Here is a 27,449-nt window from a genome sequence, read left to right on the forward strand (position 1 = left end):
GGAGATAACAACTGGTAAAGACCTCTTGACCTAGCAGGAATGTGCAATCAGCTACCAACATCCTAGATTAGCAGTGTCCAAACCTTTTGACAGGAGGGCCGCATCATCTCTCTGACACTGTGTCGGGGGCAGGGAAAAAAGAAGTTACATTTCAAATTTGAATAAATTTACATAAATGAATATATTTAAGATGGAACTTTTAAGAATGAATGAAGGTCTTGCAATAGCTCAAGGCCTATAAAAGGCCTTGCACAAAGCAAGGCCGGCCTTTCCTTCACTGCCACTGCTGCATCACAGATGTGAAACAGCAAGCAGTGGAGGGAGCCCTCATCCCACAGCTCATGCGAGAGGTTGAACAGTTGGCCGTCACGCTGACAGCAGTTGCGTCAGTCTCCTAAGGGCTCCAGTAAGTCTCCAGAGGCTCACTGGAGACTGGGGGCTCCCCACAGGCCAGATTAGGAGTCCTCAAGGGCCATGAGTTGCCCCAGGGCCAGGGTTTGAGCATCCCTGCACTAGATGATAAATGACCATCAGTTAGGAGTATCACGCTGTACTGAAGTGGAAGATTTAGTCTACTGCTTAATTAAGCAATTAAATATTTTGATAAATTACTAAGGTTCTATTGATGAATTGGAACAGCTTTTTTACATTTTTTAAAAACTGCCCTATCACTCCCTTGGAGTTCATTTTTACCCTACTTTTATACAAATGCAACCAAAGCAGTGTAGAAACAATAGCCCAAACATATAGTAACAAAGATCTGTTTTAAAAGACAGTCAATAGTAGTAAAGCACAAAGGCTGTTAAAACAGCTTTAAAGAACACTTTCTGGGTGTGCTTCCTCCAAGGACCAGTAAATTCCACTTTCTGGGTGTGAACCAATTATATCCAATTCAGAGATTCAGCAGTGTTAGCCATGGCCAGGAAGTGGGAAAGTGACACGGCCAGAACAGCAAGACATAAAAGCAAACAGGTAGCTGCTACCTCTATGGCTAGAAATGTTGGGTTCATATGAGCCTTTTATTGCCCAATTCATTTTTTGTGGAACACTGGAAGTCATCTTGCAGCATACTAGCTTGGGAATTAGAGCTAGTGCCTTATAGCCTGTGCATGAGTCATAATGCAGTGCTTGTCCTGCAAGCATCTTATGTGATGCACCTACTCTAGTTATGGCACAAATAGTATGGGTTTGTATGTGGGGGAGTAAGCATGTGAACTGTTTTTGCCAAGAGGCAAGGGCTAAACCTGGTAGGCATATGGTTCATTTCAACTCTAATTGCTGTCATTCTCTGAAGCAGTAGAGTATAATAAAACTGAAAAACAAAAGTATGTAGGGGGGAGAAGGCAGCAAGATGTTATTCACTGAGCCATGAATCTATTCATAGTGAAATGGTCTTCCAGTACAGAAAATGTGTAAACTTCCCAGTTGTTTGCACCTCTAGGCATTCACCACTAGGCATTAATGAATTGGCACTTATTCTAGCAGAGTCAATAAAGGCAGGGCTTTCTGGTGCCTGACATTTTGAATATTATCTGGGAAACAACTCTGTGGGCAGACATGATAAGGATAACATTGTCAACACATACAGTTGTGACTTTTCTCTGCCATTACGCCTTGGCACATCTTTTGAAGACTTCAAGCACTTGATTTGCGAATCTCTGACAAGGGAGAGAAATGCATACTTTAAAGAGCTTGGCTGAATTCCTGGACTGAAAAGACGATGCAATAAAGAATGCCAAGCAGAAGCTGCCGATCACTACAATCCTAGGTACTTCTCACATGTCTGAACTCTCATCCATGCTGCTGAACACAATCTGAAAGACAACCAGAAGATGTGCCTGCACTACTGCAACCGGCTTGTAACTTTTAAACTCACTTGAACTAGATTTCTTTAGAGACTTGTTTAGTGATGACAACAGTTGGCACAGCTGTTATGAATCCCAGACTTTGGTCTCCAGCATGAAACCTGCTCTCTCTCTTTCTCAAATGCCTAAGATTGGAAAGAGGCAGCAGACTTATAGGTCACACAGTTATGAAGATAAGTTTTAGAAGGTGAACAAAGTATCTGCCAAGTGTCACTAGACAAATACCACAAGGAAGGAGCTTCCACAAGTCATACAAACATTTTCAAATCTAGTATTTCACGCAACTCATTTTTCCTTACAGAAAATGCTAATAAAGGAATGCTAAAACAAAGGGACCCTCACATGCTGAGACTATTCAGAAGCAAACTTTTGCCTCCATTTCCTCTACAAATGTGATCAGATGGGTAAAAAAATCTGATCAGATTTTTTTGAAGACATGAGTATTTTAAGCAGACGTGAATATTATACAACAGAAACTTTTCAAACAAGAGAGTGGCCTCCAAGTGTATTGATTGTAGTTTGCTTTAACTTCGTTAATAGACACAAACAATCAAATAAGTATGCTTTTTAGTATATAAGCATTCAGAATACAAAATTACATGCTTGCTCTGTTTCAGGCACTTTCAAGATCATAGTTTATTTACTGTAGGTAAAAAGCTAGTATACAGACTGGGGTTCCCTTTAAAATTCCAACTACAGTTATACGCCATCTAGTATTTACTTTTCCTTTCAATGTTAACCAAGATTTTTCTAGATACCTGCCCCACTAATAGTGTGTTCTGTTATTTGAAAGAAAAAAAAATCAATCTTTAATTTGTTCAATCCATAATATTTACATTGTGAATGGAGCTAGAACAAGCAACAGTAAAGAGGTAATAAACTTTAAAAAGCCAGTTTATATATTTTACAATAATGTGCTAATCAGCATAATTGTATATAAAAATTAAAACATAGTAGAGCTTCCCACTACAGAAGTCTTAATTGATTGAACTGTAGTCATCACCTGCTAAACAAATTTACATGCAACACCTGCTAAGATTGACAACTGATTTTTTGAAATGTTAAGTAGATTAATGACACGAGACACAACGGTAACTTGTGTACAAACAAAAGTGGAGATGACATCCAAGAATTGTACTGGTCACAAGCCTCTTCCAAGGGAGAAAAATAACATATAGAAACAATGATAAAGTGGTCTCATTGTACAACAAATGCTATAAAGGCAATGCATAGGCAGATTGTACCTGAATGGTACAAACTCCACATACTAGAAAGAAGTCTCACTTCTCTCTCTCACTCACTCACACATAACACACACACTTTGTAGGAGTTCAGTCTTTCCACCAAGAGGCAATGGCTGAAAACAAGTAATGGAGCGCCAGATGTACCATCAATTCAAATTTGAAAATTCACTTAAAAATTACTATTGTGTGTGTTAATATACAATTTTTACTATGTACACACTACACCGGAATGTATTCCATCCCAAAACAGCTTTGTGAAACAACTGGACCATTCTATACTAGCCTTGGGATTCAAAGAAAAAGTCAACACAGATTTACATGAACTGCAAAATGCATGGGGTGGCTGAAACAGCAAAATGCATGGATGGTGCCAGCCCGCAAATATTCTTATTTTTAGAACTGTCTGAGTACCTCTAAATATCCAGAAAAAAGCAGAAAAAATCTATTATGCCCAATTGTTACATCAATCTCTACTCAACATTCTGTGTGAGATTCCCACAGAAGCCCCAATAAATTAAACCTGCCTATTAAACCACATTCCAAAGGACTCCTAGACAACTAACTCTGGTTATATCTAGATGCCTTCATGATTTTGGCCAAGATGCTCTATAGAACACTGCTGAGGTACATTACCACACCTGAAAGTGGAAACTGGGAGTTTGGCTCTCTTCTGGGAGGTACTTTCCATGTTAATCATTCAAGTGGAAGAAAGGGAGTACAGTACAAATCCAGATAGTAACTTAAACCTGATACAAAATAGAATGCCAATATGGCAGTCAAACGTGTTTAAGAACTGGAAGCTCTCTTGTACTAGCAGAATCCCATAGCAGAGACACGCACACACACAAAAAGAACACACCACCTACCATTCCCATGAAACAATTGATTTTCATCTTATGAGGAGAGGTACAAACAAAAAACATGAAATTGTCAATAGAAAGGAAACGGATTTACATGAAAGAGAAAAGAAAGAACTCTTGAGCAGTCTGTAGTTATTTTGTGAAGGCTGCAACAACAGCCCACAGAACCTCATTTGTATTGGCCTTCATACATTCAACTTCAGGGTCTAAATCCAGGAGCTGCCGCACCCTCTTTGTGGCTAGATCATACTGCTCATCCAAAAGGGGAGCAAAAGCGTTCTCAAGGACATCCGACGCATGGGCTAAGTAAATGAGAGCCAGCAAACGCTTGTCCATGCGGTGGGGGTCATTCACCCATCTGTCAAGAACAGCTTCTTGAACTTTCTTGATGAGGCGCTGCTTAATGTTGTTGTTGGTGAGAGGGTGTGTGGTCATGTCAAAGAGGAGAAAGTTCTGTTTCTCTGTAGTCAAAACCCCCTTTTCCACTAGGTTTTTGGCTAATCGTTCACGTACATTTCGTAACTGGTAGTGCAATTTTAATGGATTCCATGTCTCACCTGAAAAAAGGCAAACAAAAAAGGCCCCATGTTTAGCTATTACTTTAATCATAAAGAGACAAAACAGCAGACATTAACACAGGCAAGGATGCAGTAATTTCAAAGAGAAAAAAAACTTTATTTAAAGACCAACTGCACAAAGATGCTCTAGACCAGGGGTCTCCAAACCTTTTGGCCAGAGGGCTGCATCAAATGCCTGGCAGTTTTGAGGACCGGGAAAAAAATTTAAATATAAAATTTATATAAATAAATTAGAGATGGAACTTAGATGTGTGAATAAATGAATGAATGGGCTCATTCATTCAACCTCTCTGGCCCTTAGAACACCCTCCAGATGCAACCAGACCATAGTTCCAGTCAGGTTCGGCAAAATGGGCCTGGGGCTTTCAGGGGACAAAAGGCTGGCCACGGGCCGGATAGAGGCTCACTGCAGGCCGCATCTGGCCCCTGGGCCGGAGTTTGGAGACCCCTGCTCTAGACTACTGTTTCTCAGACTGTGGATTGGGACCCACTAGGTGGGTCACAAGCCAATTTCAGGTGGGTCCCTATTCATTTCAATATTTTATTTTTTATATATTAGACTTCATGCTACCATGGTATGTGATTACATTTGGTGAAATGTTCAAGACTTGTACTTTTAACGGGCTACTATGTATATGGTTTTAACTATGACAGTCAGTTGGACTTATTCCCGATAAATGTAGATAGGATTACAGCTTTTGGGATGCCTGGGGAATTTTTTCAAAACAGATCAGCAACTGCTTGGGAGGTTAGGAGGGTTCCTCTTTATTTTAAATAATTTCTTGATCTTATATTTATTGTAAACTTTTAATTTAATTTCATTTTGTTGTATAGGAGGGTGTTAAAAATTTTCCTGCTTGATAATGTTACTTCTGGCTATGACATCACTTCCAGGTTAATGACATCACTTCCAATGGGTCCCAACAGACTGTCATTCTAAATCGTGGATCCCAGTGCTAAAAACGTGGATCCCAGTGCTTCTCTGGAGGAGGAGCTGGAATGGGGTGGCAGGGAGATCAAAAAGCCCCACTGCCGCTTGCCTCCGGAGCCAGCCAAATTACTTTGGCGGCTCAGAATGCAGAAGTAATTGGCAGTCACGTCATCACAACACCAGCAGTTACTTCCAGGCCGGCACAGCCACGGATCACACCAAGGTCATGCCACCCCCTCAGTTGCCCAAAGTTGAACTGCCCTACTCTAGGCAAAGCAGTTAGCCAATAGTCTAAGAATAGTTAAGGAGCTGCATGACTGAAGGACCTTCCTGAACTTCTCCCCAAGACAAAACTCAAAAATATCCTGGTGGTTGAGGTGAAATGCAATTGTTGCATCATGGTTTGAGCAACACGAGTTCAGCACTTTCCAATTTTGAGAAAAACTTCCAAAACAGTAGAGTCAGTTTGTATCATGCCCATATTTATAGCAGACAAAGTAAGGCAGAAGGAAAAAAAAATATGGCTACTAGTTTCCCCCTAGCATTCTAGGTAAGCTTTGTAATAGGGTGGAGAATGGTGTGTGAGACAAGGGCCAGTAAAACACAGCCCATCATCCAACACAAACCAGCAAAGCAGCAAGCTCTTGCTGTACCTGCTAGACTCCAAGAAAAAAAAAATGAGGTCTCTTATTTGGAACACTGTAAAAAAAAAAAAGAATCTATTAATTAACCTATAAGCTTATTCATAATGTTTCCTTACTGCAGGGAGATTACCTACAAATGTTGAAAAACACATGCTGAAGAGAAGTGTAGCTAAATTTCCAGGCAAATTACTCAACATAAAAATATTTTAAAAGTACCTAAACATATGCTGGAAGCTGTTACACATCAGACTTACACCCAAGGTCCTGTGAAACAATGCTAAGAAACAAGTCTTCACTACAGCAAACAAAGTGAACATTAACTAGACTGTCCTGATCAGTTTGGACCTTCTTCAGTGGTTTGGCGACACCCTGTGACCAAACCTCCTCACTACAAAGAACTTCAAACTAGTGATTCAAACTACAGATCTACTGATTTAATACACCAGCTCTTTGAGACTTGCAAATATATTCTGCAGAGTTCACCTTCATGTGATAAGTTTATGCACCACTGCTTTTAGTCATCAGTATATTTTATCAAATATCATACTGCTTTGTTTGAAGACTGAACATGTTTAACCAAAGCCCCATAAAAGCATCATGGAGGGTGACATGAAGAAAATGCTATATCTTTACCCTGCAAATATCAATTCCACCCTTAGGCTGCTAAGAATGCAGGCTCAATAAGGTCAAGCCAGGTCAGGCAACAGATGTGCTCTGAAAAGGAGCAGAAAATGCTGCCGATCTTCTCTGCACCTGGTCTACAACACATGCTTGGAGAGAACAATGTGTAAGTGAAGGGAATAGCCAAGGTAGTAAACCTGTGTCTGGATTCTACCAATTAAGTCTGCAAGTGAAGACTCCTCCATAGAAAAGAGTTCCCACACAGAAAACACTGACAAGGTCTTAGGCTGGCCTTCTTCCCAACACACTAGTTTTCTACATGCCAGGAACTGTTTCCTACAGAGAGGTATTCAATCAAGTCAGCCACCACCTGCAGCTTGAAGTGATCCAGTTCAGGAACAGATTTATGGTTCCAGTGAAAATCACATCTTAACCTGAGTGCCAGAGGCGTTTGTGGAGCAGGGCTAATGCCCCAAGCGCCAACCCTCTGTGGGCACCACAACCAGCCTCACACACACACACACGCGCCCCATTTGCCGCTTTTCTTGGTCTTTTTTTTTTAAAGGGAAAAGTCAGCAGAAGCCGCCAGCTTCTCCCCCTTTTAAAAAACCCTCCTCACCCAGAATCGCTGATGCCTCTCTGGCAGTGATTCAGCCATAGGTTCTTCTATAGGAGAAGAAGAACCGGGTGCCCTAGAGAGACAGAGTGCCGGGAGTTGCAACTCACTGCTTGCTGACGCTCTAGCGTCTCCTCCTATAAAGGAAGAGGGGAGAGGTAGCAGTCCCAGTCTGGTGTTGAACTGCTGCTGGAGAGACAGCAACCTGCTATCTCTCCAGCAGTGATTCTGGGCACCCATCCTCCTCGTCTGAGGACATCCCTCAGAGTGGTGTGGAAGCAGCGCACGTCACCACTGATTTAGGAGGAAATGCGTGCTGCTTCCCAGGACCCGACGGAATCTTCCATGCCACTTGTAAGCTGTGCTGAGCGCTCCACTGGAGCAATCTGGGACTACTGGAAGTGGCACCCAGCAGGGGAACACTGCCCACCTCCTGGAAGTGGTGCTCACCTGTCTTGGGCGCCACTTCCAGCAGCCCCAAAACACTCCAATGGAGTCTCATCACCACTTACAAACAGCGCAGAAGACTCTGTTGGGGCCTTTTTTCAAAGGGAGAACGGAGTAGGTAGCCGCATGGAAGAAATTGTGACAATGACATCACCAGTTACTTTCAGGTCAGGGGCAGGGGGCAGAGTGTGAGGTGGAAAAGGAGGGGTTGCCCCAGGCACCAGAACCCCCAGGAATGCCTCTGCTGGTTGCCATTTCTATCTGCAGAAACAAGGTTTGGGCTTTTGTATCATAGAAAGACTGTGCAAATTACTGTTGTGGAATCAATGAAATAAACACTGAAAATTACAGTTTTTACATTTTTAAACACATTATAAGCAGAAAAACATATTTGGAAATAGAGCTGTGTGTAGTTTCTAGCATTGGGACTCAAGTTCCCTGCACAATTTCCTGCCTAGAGAACACATGTGCCCCTAAGTCCTACATAAACACCAGCATCTCATTTCTTTCTTGTTTGTTCTCCTGGACTCCCAAAGCAGAAACAGACAAGTACATGTGTGATAGTGTTTATAATCAGCCCCTTCATCAAAGCCCCTTCAACATGCATTTAGTAAGTAATAATTACAGTAATTCTATTTTATTTACAAATGTATACCCCACTTTATCTTTCTAACAGGCATTCAAAGTGGCTAATATCATGTAATGTTGTACTGCATCAAGCTAGAGCAGGGGTCTCTAAACTTTTCGGCTGAAGGGCCACATCAAATATTTGGCATGGTGTTGAGGATCGGAAAAAAAATTAAAGATAAAATTTAAATAAATACATTAGAGATAGAACTTAAATGAATGAATGAATGAATGAATGAATGAATGAATGAATGAATGAATGAATGGGCTCAAATGTCCAGGATTTCTCCAAGCACCAACACAGCCCAAGAAATAAAGCACACACTTAAATGGACCCCCATTCCCCTACCCCACATGCACAACTCTGGTTGTGTTTGGTCAACTGTGCCAGAGGCTCACAGGGGATCAGAGGCTGTCTGCGGGCCAGATAGAGGCTCTCTGTGGCCCGCATCTGGCCCCCAGGCCAGGGTTTGGAGACCCCTGTGCTACAGCAAGTCACACGGCACGTTCATGTTCAATCAGTCAACCGATATCTTGAGTATGGACTTCAAACACTTAGTTCATTAGCGTGTAGCCACTATGCAATGGTGGTTATGCTGCCTGCCATTGCACTGTGCCTGATTTGAGAAAAACTCCAGCTCTGCCATGAAAACTCATGGTTTTTCTAATTTCCATCCCCCATGCTGCACAATGAAGGCAGAGAATACAGATGCATCCCTATTTCTCAAAGCTTTGTATTTTTAAACTCACTCAATAAGGTGTAAGATACAGTCACTTACTGTATCTTACTGTGTTTGAGTCCAAGAAAACACCCTGCAAATGTTCAACATTTAAATATATTTCTACCACAGCTCAAAATGTTTGAGGCAGTTTACACATAATAAAATTAAACATTCAAATAATGAACTACAACAAGCAAGATAAACTGGCACGAGAATATGTGAATGAGGTGAAGCAAGTTGAGTAAGTAAAGGAGGGAAAACATGGACATGACCTTGACTTGTGCAGTACCACAATGAAACAAATGCAAAGAAGCAATTTTCCAGTTGTCCAGTTAGACTGTGTACCCTAAATTCATGCAGCAATTCCACCTATTCAAAACCCCCTTTCTTTTTGATTCTAACATTGGTGCTTCTGTGTGGATAACATTCTACTAAAGATAAATAAATGTTTAATTACTTAATCCAAAACAGACTCAGGCTTACAATTTACTTAATAAAATCTTGCTATTTCAAAAGCTGGAAAGGACTGTAATGCAGCAACAGAAATGTTCTCTTCCATAGCATGAAACAACTTCATTCCTATGCACACTTACCTTGGCACTAGTCCCATTAAACTCAATGGAGCTTTGTTCTGAGTATAGGACGTACAGAATTGCACTATAAGAGTGTGAACTCAGGGGGGTCCCGTACCCATGGATTTTGGCTTGTGGGGGTCCCCCATATGCACCTCCCCCAGAGGTGAGGGGACCTCTGCTCTCATCACCCTCCAGGGGGTCCTTTGATCTCAGCAAAGGCCACTGAGGCCATCCACAGCCTCTGCCAGTCTCAGACGGAGCTCTAGAGCTCAAAACTTCAGGTTTCACAGATAAACTGGAAATCACGTGTTTTGAGTTGCCGAGCTATGTCTGAGCCCACCAGAGGCCATGAGTGGACATCCGCAGCCTCTGGTGAACTCAGAGGATCCTCTGAAGGGGAGCTGGGCTCCTTTCACCTCTGGAAGGTTCAGACCATGGGGATGGGTATCCACCTGTATCCATGGTTTTGGCTATTTGCAGGGGGTTTCAGAAAGGAACTCCCACAATTGGGGCACACTTGTAGATCTGCTGCTAATTGCAGCTTTGCCCTTTGTTAGAGAACCCTCCTACAATAAGGAACATCTGATATGCTTAAGATGCACCAGTGTTTCTCAATGCTTGCTCTCCGCTGTACCACTTCACACGGTCCACCTATCCAAAGTACCACCAGAAGTAACTGGCAATGATGTCATCACCAGTGACATCTGGGTTGGGAGGTCAGATGCAACATGACAAACATCAGTTAAGGGCTTTTGGAGCATCGAAAAACATGCTTTGGAGCTCTGCCCACTAAGTTGAGCCTCCTACTACTGCTTGTTGTGACACATTCCTGGTCTCAATGCTGGGTTGCAGGTGTCAAGGGGTCCCAAGAGTGCCAGTAAACACCACCTCAAGTACCACTGGTGGTACCTGTACCACTGGTTGGGAAACACTGAGATACACTATTGGCATAAGAGCTCACACCCAGTGGTTTTTGAGACCCACCCAGACACACAGTTATTCTGTGATTGAAAACACCCATAAATTTCCACCCACATCACATTTGTAACCATACATTCACTGATATCTAAGGCTTTCTTCATTGCAAAAGCCATGCTAGTTTCTCCTTCTGTGCTGCCAATCATCCTCCAGCAGACTTCCTGTGTCTGCTTGTATCCCAGCAGCACTTGCCAGCCAAAAAGAGTGGGGGTTTCCCCCTTAGAATAGTTAACATACTGCTGTTAGTTAACATACTGATAGTTAACATAACATACTTTATCAACAGGATTCATATGTTGTTTGTTTGCTGTGCCCGCAGGCACAGGATTGTGCCCCAAAGCAGGCACATGGGAACAGTTACTCAGTAGCTGCTCTTAACACCCTCAATCATAAAAGTTGACAGATCTCAATTCCAAACACAATTATGTGTATACACACCCTACACATACTTTCCTGGGAGTAAGCCCACTATGGAACTTACTTTTGTGTAGGCATGCATAGGAATGTGTCAAAAAGTCCCTTTTCCTGCCTGTGTAGAAAAAAGTGCCACTCCTCGCCCGTGCTCTGTGAATTTGGTTGAACTCTCAGGCAAGGAAGAGGAAGGGTGAGGATTTATTCTCTTCAGAACAGAGAGATTGAGAAGAGGATCGCAACACGGAGTCACAATTATACAAACCCTGCTCCTGTGCAGGCAGGCAGGCACACACAGTTCTCGGCATTTCAAAGTGAGCTGGGTGGGTCTACTTGGAGGAGAAACCAAAAAGCAAGCAAGTGGAGAAGCAGCAGCTTGCAAGAAAAACTGCAAGCCTCCTTCCCCTGATCTTAACTGATCACCTTTTATTCTGTAAGTTTCCCATAGCATTATCTGCATATAATCTAACCAGATAGCAACACATGGGTAGGAAAAGAAAGCTCAGTGCTTGAAATCTCACTCATATAAACCCACTGATGCATGACAACTAACATTCTAAACATTTAAAATGCTAATTTTCAATAAACGCCTCTTACCACTAAGCAGCTCTATCCAGTTCTGCACCGTTTCAGGAGGCTGCGTCTCCTTAATGTGTTTCAGAGCTTCGTCAAGTAGAACATCCCCAGTAGGAGCATCTGATTTGCAGATAACCTAATAAGAAATACAAGCATTCACACTGGCTCCTCAAAAGTTTGTTTTTACTTTGTTAAGCACCAAGGGCAGCAGAATGAGAAGCGTTCACCTGCATCACTATACAATGCTTCTTTTTACAACTTGAGACATAACGCAAGAATACTGCCTCTTCTTGGATCAGTGACAATTAAACACACAATCACTTATGTCTATCAACACCAGATTGCACTCTTTTTTGTGATCAAAGCAGCTGCCAACCACAGAAGTGTTTATACACTTGTATCTTTAGTTCTGCAGTTTCTACCAGTGTTTTCATTAAACATATTGCACAAATCATTTTGTAGGTTACATGAGCATCAATTAAAGTCATCACACCAAATTACTATGACTTGAATCCAAAGAACTGCTTGGGTACACCCGGTAGACTGACTGGCAGTTCTTCCTGCCATAACATAAGCCACTTTCCAACTGTGAGGAAACTTTGAAAAGCAGTTTGCGATCCGGTATGAGGATTTGCCAAAGGAAGAAGGTTCCACTGGGAATGCCCAAGGTGTTTCTCAGATTTGGCCCTGGATTCAATGGCATGAATGGATTTGTAATTAAAATGCATAATTAAGAGAACAAGACAAGCCATGGAGAGTTAAAGCACCAACCTATTTATGCTAACCAGGAACAGGAAGTCCCAGAACCAACTCCTGCAGTTATGTCTTATTTGTTTAGTAGGACAGGCAAATGGTACCTCATGGAGAACACTCTGAATTAATAGTATGGAAACCTCCTATTATACCTTGAAATGACCCCACAAAGGGCGCTGACATTCATAGGATGGATATGCACAACTGAGAGGCTCACATTCTTCCCAAATAATTGCAGAACAAATACAAAGAGGTAAAGAAACTGTGGAGAACAAAAAAACCAGCACAGAGGAGAGGCAGCCAGGTCAGAACTAAGGAAAATGCAATAAGATTCTTGTGAATTCTAAATTAAAATAGAGATTTTAAAAGTTTAGAAGAGAGATGAGCCAAGCAGAGAGAACAATATTAGCAGCAAGTACAAAGTAAGTGGAATGGAGGATAGAATCAGAAACCAGCAACTGTTTAGACACAGGAGTATGAAAGGAAAGAGTGGGTGATCCTGCCTATGCCACCAATGCCAAATTTGTTCTGTGCTTGGTACACAATAGGGATTATCAGAGTTATCAGAGATGGTAACAGTACATCAATGTCTAGTTCTATCTTTTCATATTCAACTGGATACATCATAAGAGAGAAGAGGAACAGCCAAAGGGGAAGAGAAATCAGAAATGAAAATCCACATTTGTGAATTCAGGTAAATGTTTAAGGCTGAAGCTTCTAAAATAATATTTGCAAGACAGGGTAGGATTAGAAAAGACAATCACTGAGGACTCCATTGTTTGAGAAATATTACTGACAATGTCAAAGCTGACAGGTGTGTCAAGAAAAGCAACAGCCAAGACAAGGCCAGAAGGCACCACTGGATCTTCTGGTCCAGCATTCTGTCCAAGGCACAGAAACACTCTTACCAGAAAGAGACTGAAAACAGATAGCAGTTTGCACATAAAGTAAGTTAACACACACTGTTTATACACTAATGAAAAGAACAGTTGAATGGAAAGGAGGAAATGGGACAATAGCTGGAGGAAAACTTTTTTGGAGGATGACATTTTTAAAAGATAGGTAAGAATGAACATGTAAGGAAGAGGCAAACATCAGAAATTTAAAGAAATTAGAAAAACAATGGACAGTACCTAAACAAATGGAAAATAAGAGTTATTCAAATATGGCTTTTTGTTTTAACCATTACATAGATGCAAAAAACCAAAATGCTTGCTGGAAATCTCTCAGAAATCTGACAGAAGATGGGCAGCCCAATCTTAACTAGCACTGGTGCAGTAGGGCCACGATGTATCCAGCGCAGGGAAGGAGAAGGCTGAAGGTTTCCTTACCCTTAGCATGTATAAAGCCCCTGCCTGCTCAATGGGGCTAGCTGGATTTGCACCTGCTAAATAGCTGGCACAAATCCAAGAAGCCCTATGTTGAGCTTTCAAGCCCTGGAGGGAGAATAGATGTGCACCGCCCCCCTCCTTGGCCTGTTTTGCCCGTCTCCACCCTTCCACAACTCCTATGCTGCCTGGTGGGTTCCTACCTGCTCTGCTGGGCATGCAGTCAGGATCCAGCAGGAAGCCGCAGGCCTTCTGCCAGTGTTGCTTATTTGCTGGGTGTCACAACATGTTTATGGCACTTTTGTGACACCCTAGACTGGTGCAGCACATGATGTGCCAATGTAAGGTAAGGTTAGAGTTGTGCTGTGGCTCAGTGACCTCTCTGGAAGACACTTCACTAAAGAAATCCTTTCACTGAAAACCACATTAGAAGCCTGTGTACTGTTTTAGGAAGGACTTATCCTTTAATAGTCTTTTCACTCGACAAGCATATTTACTAAAACATTGGTTCCCAAACTTTTTAGCATCAGGCCTACCCACAAAAAAGTTTCACTTTACTGGTCACTCAAGCCTCTGTGGCTATAATGGTGACTGGGAAGCAGTGCTCCCCACAAGCAGCAGGTTGTTTAAGCCTTGATGCACATAGCCTAATCTGCCTTGTCAGTTTTGTGACCCAGTGTGATCCACTGGTGGGTCACTGACTCACAGTTTGAGAACTGCTGCACCAGAAATAATTGAGTCAGGAACAAAAACTGCCAGAATATTAAAATTTACAAAATGAACATACGTTAAGTACCTAGAAATAAGCTGAAGCAGAAGTCCACTATTTCTGGGTGTTTGTCACTATTACAGAGAAGTTTTGATCTAAAGAACCAGAAACAGAGAGAATTGTTAAATCTCTCATTAAACCTGTGATTTCTCAGTCTCAAACTTCAGCATTTCTAATTAGTTAGCATCTGGCTGCAAAGTCTTGCCAAAGAATGCTTAGTTAAGTTCTTCACAAAATCCAGTAATACTGGCGAACTCTGAATGTTCTCCAATTTCAGCATGAGGGTATGTGCACCAAAAACAGGAGTACTTGGTATCAAAATTGGAGGAAATCAATCTTTTTTACCATGGAAGAAGTGAGGTTTAACATATACTTATGTAATATCCGTTTTAACAAATTTGAAGCATATTATTTGCTGAATATGTCAGATGGAGTACCGCCTCATTTGTATTTAAAATAATTCAGGCTTAGTCATAAGGATCTGCTAGCATGCACTGTGTTGCCATGCAGGAGTAGCTCTATAAGCTAGCAAACATAAAATCAATATCCAATGGTTGAAGCTTTTTAAAAGCATAATACAGGTAGAGCCTATTAATCCACGTTAGTTCTGTTCCTTGACTCAGCGCGACTAACAAAAAATGCGTTGTGCTAAATTCCATAGAGTTACCCAAATACACTGCAGCCTGACACTTCCGGATGGAAGGAAACTAAGGCAGCTGTTATCAATTCCCTCCCCTCCGCTTCGTACTCAGCTCTCCCTGTTGCCAGCTGCCCGGCTTCTTTCACATGGGATGCTGATCTCTTAAGAGTCCACCCCTATGCATTTCTACTCAGAAGTAAGCCCCATTCCAGTCAATGGAGCTTACTCCCAGGAAAGTGTGGAGAAGATTGTAGGCTATATCTCATGCTTTGCTTGGTGGGAAGGCTTGCTTGTGTCCATCTCAATGGAGGGGGGGGAAATTTGGCAAACACTCCCTGGGTTTTTTAAAGCAATCCCCTCTGTTGCTACCACACCTGCCCGTGTGTGAGTGAGAAAGAGAGAGAGAGAGAGAGAGAGAGAGAGAGTGTGTGTGTGTGTGTGAGTGAGCGAGCTCCACGTGTTCTGGTTACAGAGATTTTCGGCCCCCCCTTCCCTTCAGCCTCTTTGCTGGCTCAGGGGCTGCAGGAGTGTTACTGTTCCTTTGCAAGGGGAACCTCTTCCAGGGCTCCAGGGCTATTTCCCTGCCTGGATGAGGCAGAGCCTTTTTGCAGTGTTTTGGGCTGCCTGGAAATGGAGCGAGATGCCAGTGCAGGGCAAAGGAGGCAAAGGTGTGTGTGACTTTCGGTTCCCCCACCCCATTCGCGTTGAGACAAATCTGCAAATAAAAAATCCATGGATAAATAGGTTGCACCTGTATACCATTTTCTTGGCAAATACTTTCTCTACATTGTGACTGAATACCAGTTTTGGAAAATGTTTCCACAGAGAACACATTTTTGCTTATTGTTTATTCATTGTTTATTCTAACAAAAAAATTTAGGTTTCAAATTAAAATGCACTCATATAGGAGATATGAGAAATCACTGGTGTACTGGGGGGGTAAGGGCTGCAAATGCCCCAAGTGGAACAGGGGAGGGGATGCCACCATCAACTCACCCGTGCTGCTGCCCCCTGCAGTTCCCTATATGGAGGCCCTGTACTCAGGCCTCCAGAGGGCCGGGGGAATGTGTGGCCTACTCTGGTCCTTCAAGGTCTTGGGAAGGCTTAAAACCCGAAAACCAGAAGTGGGGTTTTAGGCCTCCCAGAGGCCTCAAAAGAACTTCACAGGGCCCCCAGATGCGACAGGGGAGGTGGCAACATTCGCGCGGGGGATTCTCTAGTCCTGGCCTGGGAGGCAAAGGGGTCAAGTTCACAGGTGTGAGAAATGGCAATTTTAGATCTAGAGTAGGCAGAACAGAACAGTAAAGTAGACCAACAAACCTTCTGGCCTAATTGGTCTGAATGCACTTTTAATTCTTGAGTTGTAAATGAGACATAGCTGTGGTCTAAACTGTTCCATTGCTCAAGTGTACAGATGTCCTGCATGCATGGTACTACTTAGTAGCAGGAGTAAGCACATGCAACAAGTAACAGCTAACAAATTTACAGCCCAATCCTAACCAACTTTCCAGTTCTGATGCAGTTGTCCCAATGGGGCATGTGCTATTTTCAGTGGTGGTGGGGCAGTCATGGGAAGCTCCTCAAGGTAAGGAAATATTTGTTCCCTTACTTTGGGGCTGCATTGTGGTTGCATCAGCAGTGCAAAGTTGTTAAGACTGGCTGTCAGAGGTTTTTTGTAGGCTGCACTCTCCTGATTGTCAGTTTGTGGTTCAGCACTGGGAAGATGAATGAAAATGGCCAACGCCTGCTAGAGTTTTGCTGTCATCACGGTCTCTGTGTCAGCAACACGTTCTTCAACACGAAGCCCCAACATAGATTCTCTTGGAGACACCCAAGATCAAAGCACTGGCACCAGCTCAACCTGATTCTCTCCAGACGCTCCAGCCTTCCCAGCATCAAGATCACACGCAGTTATCACGATGCTGCCTGTGACACTGACCACTCCCAGGTGTGCAGCAGAGTGAAACTGCAAGCAAAGCAACTGTATCACACAAAAAAGGAAGGAAGACCTTGCATTGATACCAGCAAGATCCGGGATCAGAGGAAAGTGGAGGAATTTGCACGAGCACTTGAGGAATCTCTTCCAGGCCCGGTAGATGCAAACGCATCCAACAGATGGGAACATTTCAAGAATACCGTTTACAACACCACCTTGTCCATATTTGGCAAGAAGACCAACAAGACGGCAGACTGGTTTGAAGCCCACTCTGAGGAGTTGACACCAGTCATTGAGGAAAAGAGGAGAGCTCAAACAGCATACAAGGCCTGTCCCAGTGAGCGCAACCTGCAGGTCCTTCGAGCTGCTCGCAGCAAAGTCCAGCAGGCTGCCAGAAGATGTGCTAACGACTACTGGCTCCAGCTCTGTTCCCAGATACAGATAGCAGCTGACACGGGCAACATCAAGGGGATGTATGACGGTATCAAGCAGGCCCTAGGTCCAACACAGAAGAAAATTGCCCCTCTGAAGTCTGCAGCAGGCGAGGTCATCCAGGATCGGGCACAGCAGATGGAACGCTGGGTGCAGCACTACTCTGAGCTGTATTCCAGAGAAAATGTAGTCACCGAAGAAGCGCTGAACAACATTGAGTGCCTGCCTGTGCTGGAGGAGCTTGACAGTGAACCAACCCTAGAAGAACTTCACGTGGCCCTGGACTCCCTTGCCTTTGGCAAGGCACCTGGAAAAGACAGCATCCCTGCTGAAGTCCTAAAGTGCTGCAAAGAGATCATCGTCACTGAGCTGCATGAAATCCTCTGTCTTTGCTGGAGAGAAGGTGGGGTACCTCAAGACATGAGGGATGCAAACATCATCACGCTGTACAAGAACAAAGGCGACAGGGGTGACTGCAACAACTACCACGGCATCTCTCTCCTTAGCATAGTAGGAAAGTAGTTTGCCCGAGTTGCACTAAAGAGGCTCCAGGTACTTGCAAAGAGCGTCTATCCAGAATCGCAGTGTGGATTCCGAGCCAACAGGTCCACCACTGATATGGTATTCTCCCTTAGACAACTGCAGGAGAAATGCAGGGAACAACGACAGCCACTCTTTATAGCCTTCATAGATCTCACAAAGGCTTTCGACCTGGTCAGCAGGGACAGCCTCTTCAAGATTCTCCCCAAGATTGGATGTCCACCCAGGCTCCTCAGCATCATCAGATCTTTCCACAAGGACATGAAAGGTACTGTTGTCTTCGATGGCTCCACATCAGACCCCTTTGACATCTGAAGCGAAGCAGGGCTGTGTTCTTGCGCCAACCTTGTTTGGGATTTTCTTCACTGTCCTGCTGAAGCATGCCTTTGGAACTGCAACAGAAGGCATCTATCTCCGGACCAGATCAGACAGAAAGCTCTTCAACCTCTCCAGACTGAGAGCAAAGTCCAAAGTTCAGCTAAAATGTCTGCGTGACTTCCTCTTTGCCAACGATGCAGCTGTCACTACCCACTCTGCCAAAGATCTCCAGCAGCTCATGGATCGTTTTAGCAAGGCCTGCCAAGATTTTGGACTGACGATCAGCCTGAAGAAAACACAGGTCATGGTTCAGGATGTGGACTCACCTCCCTGCATTACAATCTCTGCGCATGAACTGGAGGTTGTCCATGACTTTGTGTACCTTGGCTCAACGATCTCCGACACTCTTTCTCTCGATACTGAGCTAAACAAACGCATCGGTAAGCAGCTACCACTTTTTCCAGACTCACAAAAAGAGTCTGGTCCAACAAGAAGCTGACGGAACATACCAAGATCCAGGTCTACAGAGCTTGCGTCATAAGAACAGCCCCACTGGATCAGACCATAGACCCATCTAGTCCAGCTTCCTGTATCTCACAGCGGCCCACCAAATGCCCCAGGGAGCACACCAGATAACAAAAGACCTCATCCTGGTGCCCTCCCTTGCATCTGGCATTCTGACATAACCCATTTCTAAAATCAGGAGGTTGCGCATATACATCATGGCTTGTACCCCGTAATGGATTTTTCCTCCAGAAACTTGTCCAATCCCCTTTTAAAGGTGTCTAGGCTAGACGCCAGCACCACATCCTGTGGCAAGGAGTTCCACAGACCGACCACACGCTGAGTAAAGAAATATTTTCTTTTGTCTGTCCTAACCCGCCCAACACTCAATTTTAGTGGATGTCCCCTGGTTCTGGTATTATGTGAGAGTGTAAAGAGCATCTCCCTATCCACTCTGTCCATCCCCTGCATAATTTTGTATGTCTCAATCATGTCCCACCTCAGCCGTCTCTTTTCTAGGCTGAAGAGGCCCAAACGCCATAGCCTTTCCTCATAAGGAAGGTGCCCCAGCCCCGTAATCATCTTAGTCGCTCTCTTTTGCACCTTTTCCATTTCCACTATGTCTTTTTTGAGATGCGGCGACCAGAACTGGACACAATACTCCAGGAGTGGCCTTACCATCGATTTGTACAACGGCATTATAATACTAGCCGTTTTGTTCTCAATACCCTTCCTAATGATCCCAAGCATAGAATTGGCCTTCTTCACTGCCGCCGCACATTGGGTTGACACTTTCATCGACCTGTCCACCACCACCCCAAGATCTCTCTCCTAATCTGTCACAGACAGCTCAGAACCCATCAGCCTATATCTAAAGTTTTGATTTTTTACCCCAATGTGCATGACTTTATACTTACTGACATTGAAGCGCATCTGCCATTTTGCTGCCCATTCTGCCAGTCTGGAGAGATCCTTCTGGAGCTCCTCACAATCACTTCTGGTCTTCACCACTCGGAAAGTTTGGTGTCGTCTGCAAACTTAGCCACTTCACTGCTCAACCCTGTCTCCAGGTCATTTATGAAGAGGTTGAAAAGCACCAGTCCCAGGGTACACTGCAGGGTACATGCAGCGAGTCATGGACTCTTCGATCACAACAGGAGAGGAAACTGAACGCATTCCACATGCGCTGCCTCCGACGCATCCTCGGCATCACCTGGCAGGACAAAGTTCCAAACAACACAGTCCTGGAACGAGCTGGAATCCCTAGCATGTATGCACTGCTGAAACAGAGACGCCTGCGTTGGCTTGGTCATGTCGTGAGAATGGATGATGGCCGGATCCCAAAGGATCTCCTCTATGGAGAACTCGTGCAAGGAAAGCGCCCTACAGGTAGACCACAGCTGCGATACAAGGACATCTGCAAGAGGGATCTGAAGGCCTTAGGAGTGGACCTCAACAGTTGGGAAACCCTGGCCTCTGAGCGGCCCACTTGGAGGCAGGCTGTACAGCATGGCCTTTCCCAGTTTGAAGAGACACTTGGCCAACAGTCTGAGGCAAAGAAGGAAGGCCCATAGCCAGGGAGGCAGACCAGGGACAGACTGCACTTGCTCCCAGTGTGGAAGGGATTGTCACTCCCGAATTGGCCTTTTCAGCCACACTAGACTCTGTGCCAGAACCACCATCCAGAGCGCGATACCATAATCTTCCGAGACTGAAGGTTGCCAACAACAAGATTAGTAAAAAAAGTGGTATCTACAAGCCTTGGGTCTGCCCAGTTCTGTCCTCAAGTCCATACTGTGCTTAAAGCTAGGATAACCTCTGTTTATTTAGTGAATTATCTGGCCATGAGAATTGTGAAAAAATATCCTTACCTCTGAAACTGCATCAGAAAAACAAAACTTCTAAGAGGAGGTTCAGGCAAAACTCCATAAGGTCAGAGCCTACATGCAGTGGAAGCTTTGGAATAACAACTGTTCACTGGGTGTGCACATTTTATTAAGATTGGCACACTGGATATAACGTTTGCATAGAAGCTACTTGCATGGAATACAAAGGGAACAGGTTCAATCTGTGTGAATGTTAATTTTTGAACTACTGGGTTCTGATCATATATATCAAGCCTACTTAAGATGGAATCCATGTTTGTAACTGACAAACATTACACCCAACACACGGACCTCTGATGACATTGTGAGTAAAGGTCCTATCCAGTTGAAGCTTAAAAAAATTAATCCATAAGGTGACCAGCTTATTTAATTTCTTTAAAAATGTATATTTTAGGCCCTTCCTTATTAGTACTCAAGTACAAAATTCTAGAAAAAATTATGCAAACTATTATAGCCTCAGGGCTTCAAATAACATTCCTCCATTTTGGAAACTTTATGGGAGGAAAAAGATCAGTTGAAAGCTAATCGTAACTAAGTGTAGCTAGCCAAACATAAGCAATCACTGTCTGCTTACACAAAGGTTCAGTTCTGAACAGGGAGGTAGTGTGGAAATTTTTCAAATTCGCTTTTCAAACAGGTGAGCAAAAAATAATATTTACAGGACTAACTGCCCACACAACTGTGGTAAAAGCAAAGCATTTTCGTTTTCACCACAAGAGCTCTTCAGAAAAAAGTTACCTTCACACAATGCCAACAAAAATCAACCAAAGAGCAACACATCCCCAAACTAGGCCTTGGATTCAGCAAACTACATAAGCACAACACTTTTATGAGGCTGCCCATGTGTTTAGTATTTCAATATGCAGCTTAAAGAATTTAAAATATTGATTAGATGCCAGTATTTTCTCTAAACGATGAATGGGCGTGCAGGTTTACACTTTGAATATACATTACTTTAAACCTCAAATAATTCTAGTGAATGGGACTCTGTTTAAAAATTAAGATGGTTTTAGCTTCTTCTTACCTTTCTAGTTAACAGACTTTTGCGCCTCATTCCAAATGCCTCCAGCTGAAGACGTCCTCTCAGTGCCAACTCAATTAACATGCAGCCACGCAGCCCAGAGGAAATGCAGTCATTCCAGAATGATGTATAACCCTGGTGAAGAAAAAAAGGACTCAAATTATTTATCAACAAAATTCATTTGAAATACAGTACAAAAGTCCAGAAGTGCAGGGAGAGATAGAAATTAACATTTACAAACAAAATAGCTGAAGTCCTTTTACTACAACACCCATTCTGTCTCTTAAGAGATTAAACTTCCAATAAGAACCTTGATACTGATAAGCAAAGTACACAGTTTGGCAATACAATTAGAGTTGAGCAGCTAATAAATTATAGCAGATTCCAGTATTGCAAAAAAAAAAAATGTATCTTGGACTACTTTCTAAAACATGAAAGTCCAGAGGAGGAGGAAGCTGGAAATTGCATAATTTGTTGCACCACACCAGCATGTAAGCAGGCAAAAATTGTACACATCATCCTAAGCTTTACTGGATACCACAGTATTTTTGACCCAATTACAACTTTAAATTATACACGAAACAGCTGCTGTGCCTTCACATACTCTTCGGTCATGATTAAGGCATATAGCAATTCAAAGTTATGCTTCCACAACTTTTGTAGAAAGTACAAACTTTTGCAGAATAAGCATTTGAATAGTGACATCAGGAAAAGGACAAAAACCCTATAAACACAAGCCAAGGTATCCTACCACATTTTATGAGAATGTGCAAGTCAGAACAAGTTTTTCCTTTTAAAAAAATGCCACATGCTGGACAGACAAAGTGAGGGGAAACTATGGTGGGCGTTAGTGCACCTTTAGTATTTTGTCCTTGCCACAGTTCCCACCCACTCATGTGCCCCTCACACAATATTTACAGTGGGGAAAAATCTTCCACTAAAAATCATAGACTAGAGCAGGGGTGTCCAATGTTTTTGGCAGGAGGGCCACATCATCTCTCTGACACTGTGTCAGGGGCCAGGGAAAAAAGAATTAATTTACATTTAAAATTTGAATAAATTTACACAAGTCATTATATAAATGAATATATTAAATATGAACTTATATGAATGAATGAAGGTCTTGCAATAAAAGGCCTTTCACAAAGCAAGGTTGGCCTTTCCTTTGCTGCCACTACTGCATCACAGATATGAAACAGCAAGCAGTGGAGGGAGCCCTCATCCCACAGCTCACTCAAGAGGTCAAACATCCACCCTCACGCTGAAAGCAATTGCGTCAGACTTGTGCGAGCTCCAGCAAATCTCTGGAGGGCCAGAGGCTCATTTGAGACTGGAGGCTCCCTGAGGGCCACATTGGGAGTCCTCGAGGGCTGCAAGTGGCCCCAGGGCCGGGGTCTGGGCACCCATGGACTAGAGTACTAATATATTTGCATCATTCTGCTTGTTTGTGCATGTTTGTGCCACCCTGGGAGGAAGCAGCATCAGCGGGGAGGTCAGCGCCACCCTGTCGACAGTGCAGCACACCCCCAGTGGGAGGGCAGGGGAGGAGTTTCTGGATGGGGGAGGGTAGAACCGGTGGAGGCCTCTTCTGCCAAATCTTATCCCGTGTTGGACTTGAAAGCCTAACACAAGGGTTCTTGAGTCTGTACTAGTAATCTAGCTGGGGAAGACTTGAAAAACCCCACTGAACTGGCTGGGGCTTTACTTGGGGTGTAGAGATGAATGTCACCTTTCCCTGAGGACACCTCCAGCCTACTTACATCCAGCATAGGATGTAGCAGTAGCTGTTTCAAGCCATTACTCCTATTTTGGATAGAATTGGGCCCCAAGAATTAATTGTTTCACTGTTAATACAGCACAGCAGCCAAGCATGAGTCAAGCTGAGAAACTTCTAGTTCAGATCTTGCCTAGTTAATACAGATGACCTTGGCCATTGCCTCGTGGCCACCATCTGCAATATGAAAATGACACAACACCACACTATATAGAGCAGCTGTAAGTTTTATGGTGGTAATTGGTACAAAGAATTCTGGACACTTAGCAAGCTGAATAGGGTTTATTCAGGGTTTAGGCTAATAAATACTTCACAAAATAATTCTGATTTTGTCTTACAAATTCATTACTATTTACTAGGAAAGTTGAAGTTCACAGAATAACTAGCACCACAGGCCATGTTTGCACTAGTAACTTTCTCAGATAGTTATTACAAAAAAGTTTCTAATAAAATAAAGGATTACATATCCCACCTACATTTAAACCCTTGCATTGTTAAGAACCTGCATAATTTCTGAACATAAATTATTAAACCAAATCTTAGAGTTCTAGCTTAAAGAGGAAAACAAGAAATGATTATACTTTCAGTAAAAAAAAAAAAAAAAAGATTTAACAAAGATTCTAAGTCTGTCTCATTAACATCTGGGGAGAAATTATGTCAAATAACTACGTTCTACTCTGTTCTTCTGCAAACCCAGACTAGACAAGGTACTTCTACAAAAAGATTCAAGTAGGGAAAAAATATTGCAGATTCCCTCCTTTTACCTAAGAGGCAAGCACATAAAACTTATCTTTAACCTTTTCTTTCATTTTTCCAACTCCAAACACCAATGTAAGAGCAGCCTTGCTGGATCAGACCAAAGGCCATCTAGTCTAGCACTGTTCCCCAGAGCAGTCAGTCTGCCTCTGTAAAACACACAGCAGAAACAGGTAGGCATTGCTTCTCAGCAACTAGTATTCAGAACTGTGCTGTCTCTGAACCTGGAGGTAGTATATATATTTTAGCTCCCATGAACCTAAACCTTGTATGATCTGTCATCTTTTTCATATCGCATCAACCAAAAAACCAGACACATGCCCTGCAATAACTGTAACATTATAACACCATGCTATATTGGCAACCTTCAGTCTCGAAAGACTATGGTATAGCGCTCTGAAAGGTGGTTCGGGAACAGCGTCTAGTGTGGCTGAAAAGGCCAATTCGGGAGTGACAATCCCTTCCACACCGGGAGCAAGTGCAGTCTGTCCCTGGTCTGTCTCCCTGGCTATGGGCCTTCCTTCTTTGCCTCTTTGCCTCAGTCTGATGGTCAAGTGTCTCTTCAAACTGAGAAAGGCCATGCTGCACAGCCTGCCTCCAAGCAGGCCGCTCAGAGGCCAGGGTTTCCCACTTGTTGAGGTCCATTCCTAAGGCCTTCAGATCCCTCTTGCAGATGTCCTTGTATCGCAGCTGTGGTCTACCTGTAGGGCACTTTCCTTGCACGAGTTTTCCATAGAGGAGATCCTTTGGGATCCGGCCATCATCCATTCTCACGACATGACCGAGCCAACGCAGGCGTCTCTGTTTCAGCAGTGCATACATGCTAGGGATTCCAGCACGTAACACCATGCTAACAATATCACTTTTATAATTCTCTCTGCTCATCCTGTCTAAATTATATTTCTTGTGTTCACAAACACTCTACACACACACTGTACATACAATTTATACAGCATCCATTGAACCCAGTGAGAATCATTAGACCAAAATAACACTGGGAAAGAACAAAAGTTTTAATAACAGCAAGAGGACTATGAAAAAACCTAACTAAGGAGATTGGCAGTACAAGAGAGATCATGCAAGCTCATTTCATCCATCAATGCTATGGACCAAGCATTGATGCAACACTATCACTGCTTTGGATTCAGAGGCTGCAGTCTCAGATACATAGGAAAACTCAATCAAGGAACAGGAGTGAAGCAGATTTTGTGATGCCTGGTACATCAGTCTCACTCTTCAGAATCATGAACTACTCATGACCTCACTCACAGGCACTTCAATAACTACAAAAAAACCGAAGAGTCAGTAAGTGCAGTAGTTGTAAGGATCAACTGAGTAAAAAAGGCCTTGATTCAAATCTGAACTCAGTCATAACTGGCTAGCTTTGGCAAGCAACTACCCCAAACTTTGTAAATGAGGTATTATAAATAAATCTGTAATGCAAGTTTAACAGTAGTGACCTGTTTTACTGTGAATGTATTAATAAGAATATTTATATACTGCCTCATGTGAAGTTTTCTTGAGCACTCAGCAAGGCTGTACACAAATACTTTTAACAATCTGAAATATCATATAACAAAAAATTGGAAGGGGATTTAGGTGGCGTGCTTACTTTTTTCCAAAAACCTATAAACCAGCAAATTTCAAAGTTTTACCACCAAGACCCCCATTTTTAGAATGAGATTCTGTCAGGACCCACCAGAAGTGATACCATGACCGGAAGTGACACCATCAATAGGAAGATTTTTTAACAAACCTAGGCTGCAGTCCTTCCCACACTTATCCAGAGTAAGTCCCATTTACTACCATTGTTAAAACGATATACATAATAACCTGTTAAAAGTACAGATCTGTAGCATTTCCCCAAATGCAGTCACATACCATCAAGACTAATATATTAAAAAGAAAATACTGAAATGGATGGGGACCCAGCTGAAATTGGCTCGCGACCCACCTAGTGGGTCTCAACCCACAGTATGAGAAACACTGCTGAAAACCATAAAAGCATGCTCAGTGTTGTAATTGGGGCCATCCTCATCTGCAGGCTCAGCATACATGGACTGAATATTTGTGGATGCCAAGCCCATGATTGGAGGGCCTCGGAAGGCACTTCCGGTCTGGGTTGGCAACTTCTGATCTGCTGGTGCAAATTGGAAGTGTCTTCCAGAGGCAACCTCTGGAGGGCCAGGTAAGTAATTGTGCCACAGCCATTGCCTGTGAAATTCAGTATCCACAGGGGGACATCCTGGAATGGATCCCCTGTGGATACTGAGGGCCCGCTGTATTTATTATCCATCAGGACATCATATTTGCAACTTAATGTATTGCTTTACCATGCAACATAATTCTAAAATGCTACTATTTGATCTTTTGAAAACATAAAGTGGGCACATCAGTGCCTGAGTAGATCTCTTAAAAACATACACAAAAAGGTTCAGCCCCTTAATGCGGGAGGAGGAGATATTTAAAGTACTGTATTAAATATGATAAACTGGTGTTTTAATCAAATATAATTTTTAACTGTTTTATATAATCCATTGAGGTAATTGTTTTTAATGTTTTATTATTGTGTTTTTAATGCTGTAAGCCGCTTCAATTGCCCTTACTAGAAGAAAGGCAGGGAAAATTTCTTAAATAAATAAAGTTTTTACAAATACCAACACCTGCATGCTCGGTATATGCAGGACACATTATCTGAACATGAAGGCACTCCCATAACTACCTCTTGGATGCTATTTGTCTTCCACACAAAAGTTATGCTGTTTTCTTCCCAAAATAATTTTTTTCTCCTTGACAAGTACAAATGAAGTATTTTGACATACAGCAGAACCCCCAAATCCATGGATTTAGTATCCACAGTTCACTGTGGCCCAAAAATATTACATGGAAAATTCCAGAATAAACAACGCTTAAGTTTCAAACTGCATGCTATTCTGAGTAGTATGGTGAAACCTTCCCTTGCATGACTCATCTTGTCCTCAGTACAAACGCTGGCCCACTTTACTTGCGTCCAGTTACCCTCTAGTGTTCTTGCTGTTCACATTCACTGCTGCAGTATCACAGTGTTGTGAAAATCATACGGGTATATGTAAATAAA

The 27,449-nt window shown here is 43.0% G+C and overlaps 1 protein-coding gene across 1 annotated transcript in view; it reads right to left on the reverse strand.

The window, feature by feature from the left end:
* Positions 1–2,476: 2,476 nt before the first annotated feature.
* GOLPH3 (golgi phosphoprotein 3) overlaps positions 2,477–27,449 on the reverse strand; it is a 39,943-nt gene continuing 14,970 nt past the window's right edge. Inside the window, exons 2-4 of the mRNA XM_066617551.1 lie at positions 21,826–21,957; positions 11,717–11,831; positions 2,477–4,526 (exon numbers count right to left, since the gene is read on the reverse strand). Coding sequence (XP_066473648.1) covers positions 4,102–4,526; positions 11,717–11,831; positions 21,826–21,957 — 672 coding nt within the window. The 3' untranslated portion in view covers positions 2,477–4,101. The remainder of the gene's footprint in view (positions 4,527–11,716; positions 11,832–21,825; positions 21,958–27,449) is intronic.

Source organism: Tiliqua scincoides, chromosome 2, assembly GCF_035046505.1.
Source record: "Tiliqua scincoides isolate rTilSci1 chromosome 2, rTilSci1.hap2, whole genome shotgun sequence".
NCBI classification, from domain to species: domain Eukaryota; kingdom Metazoa; phylum Chordata; class Lepidosauria; order Squamata; family Scincidae; genus Tiliqua; species Tiliqua scincoides.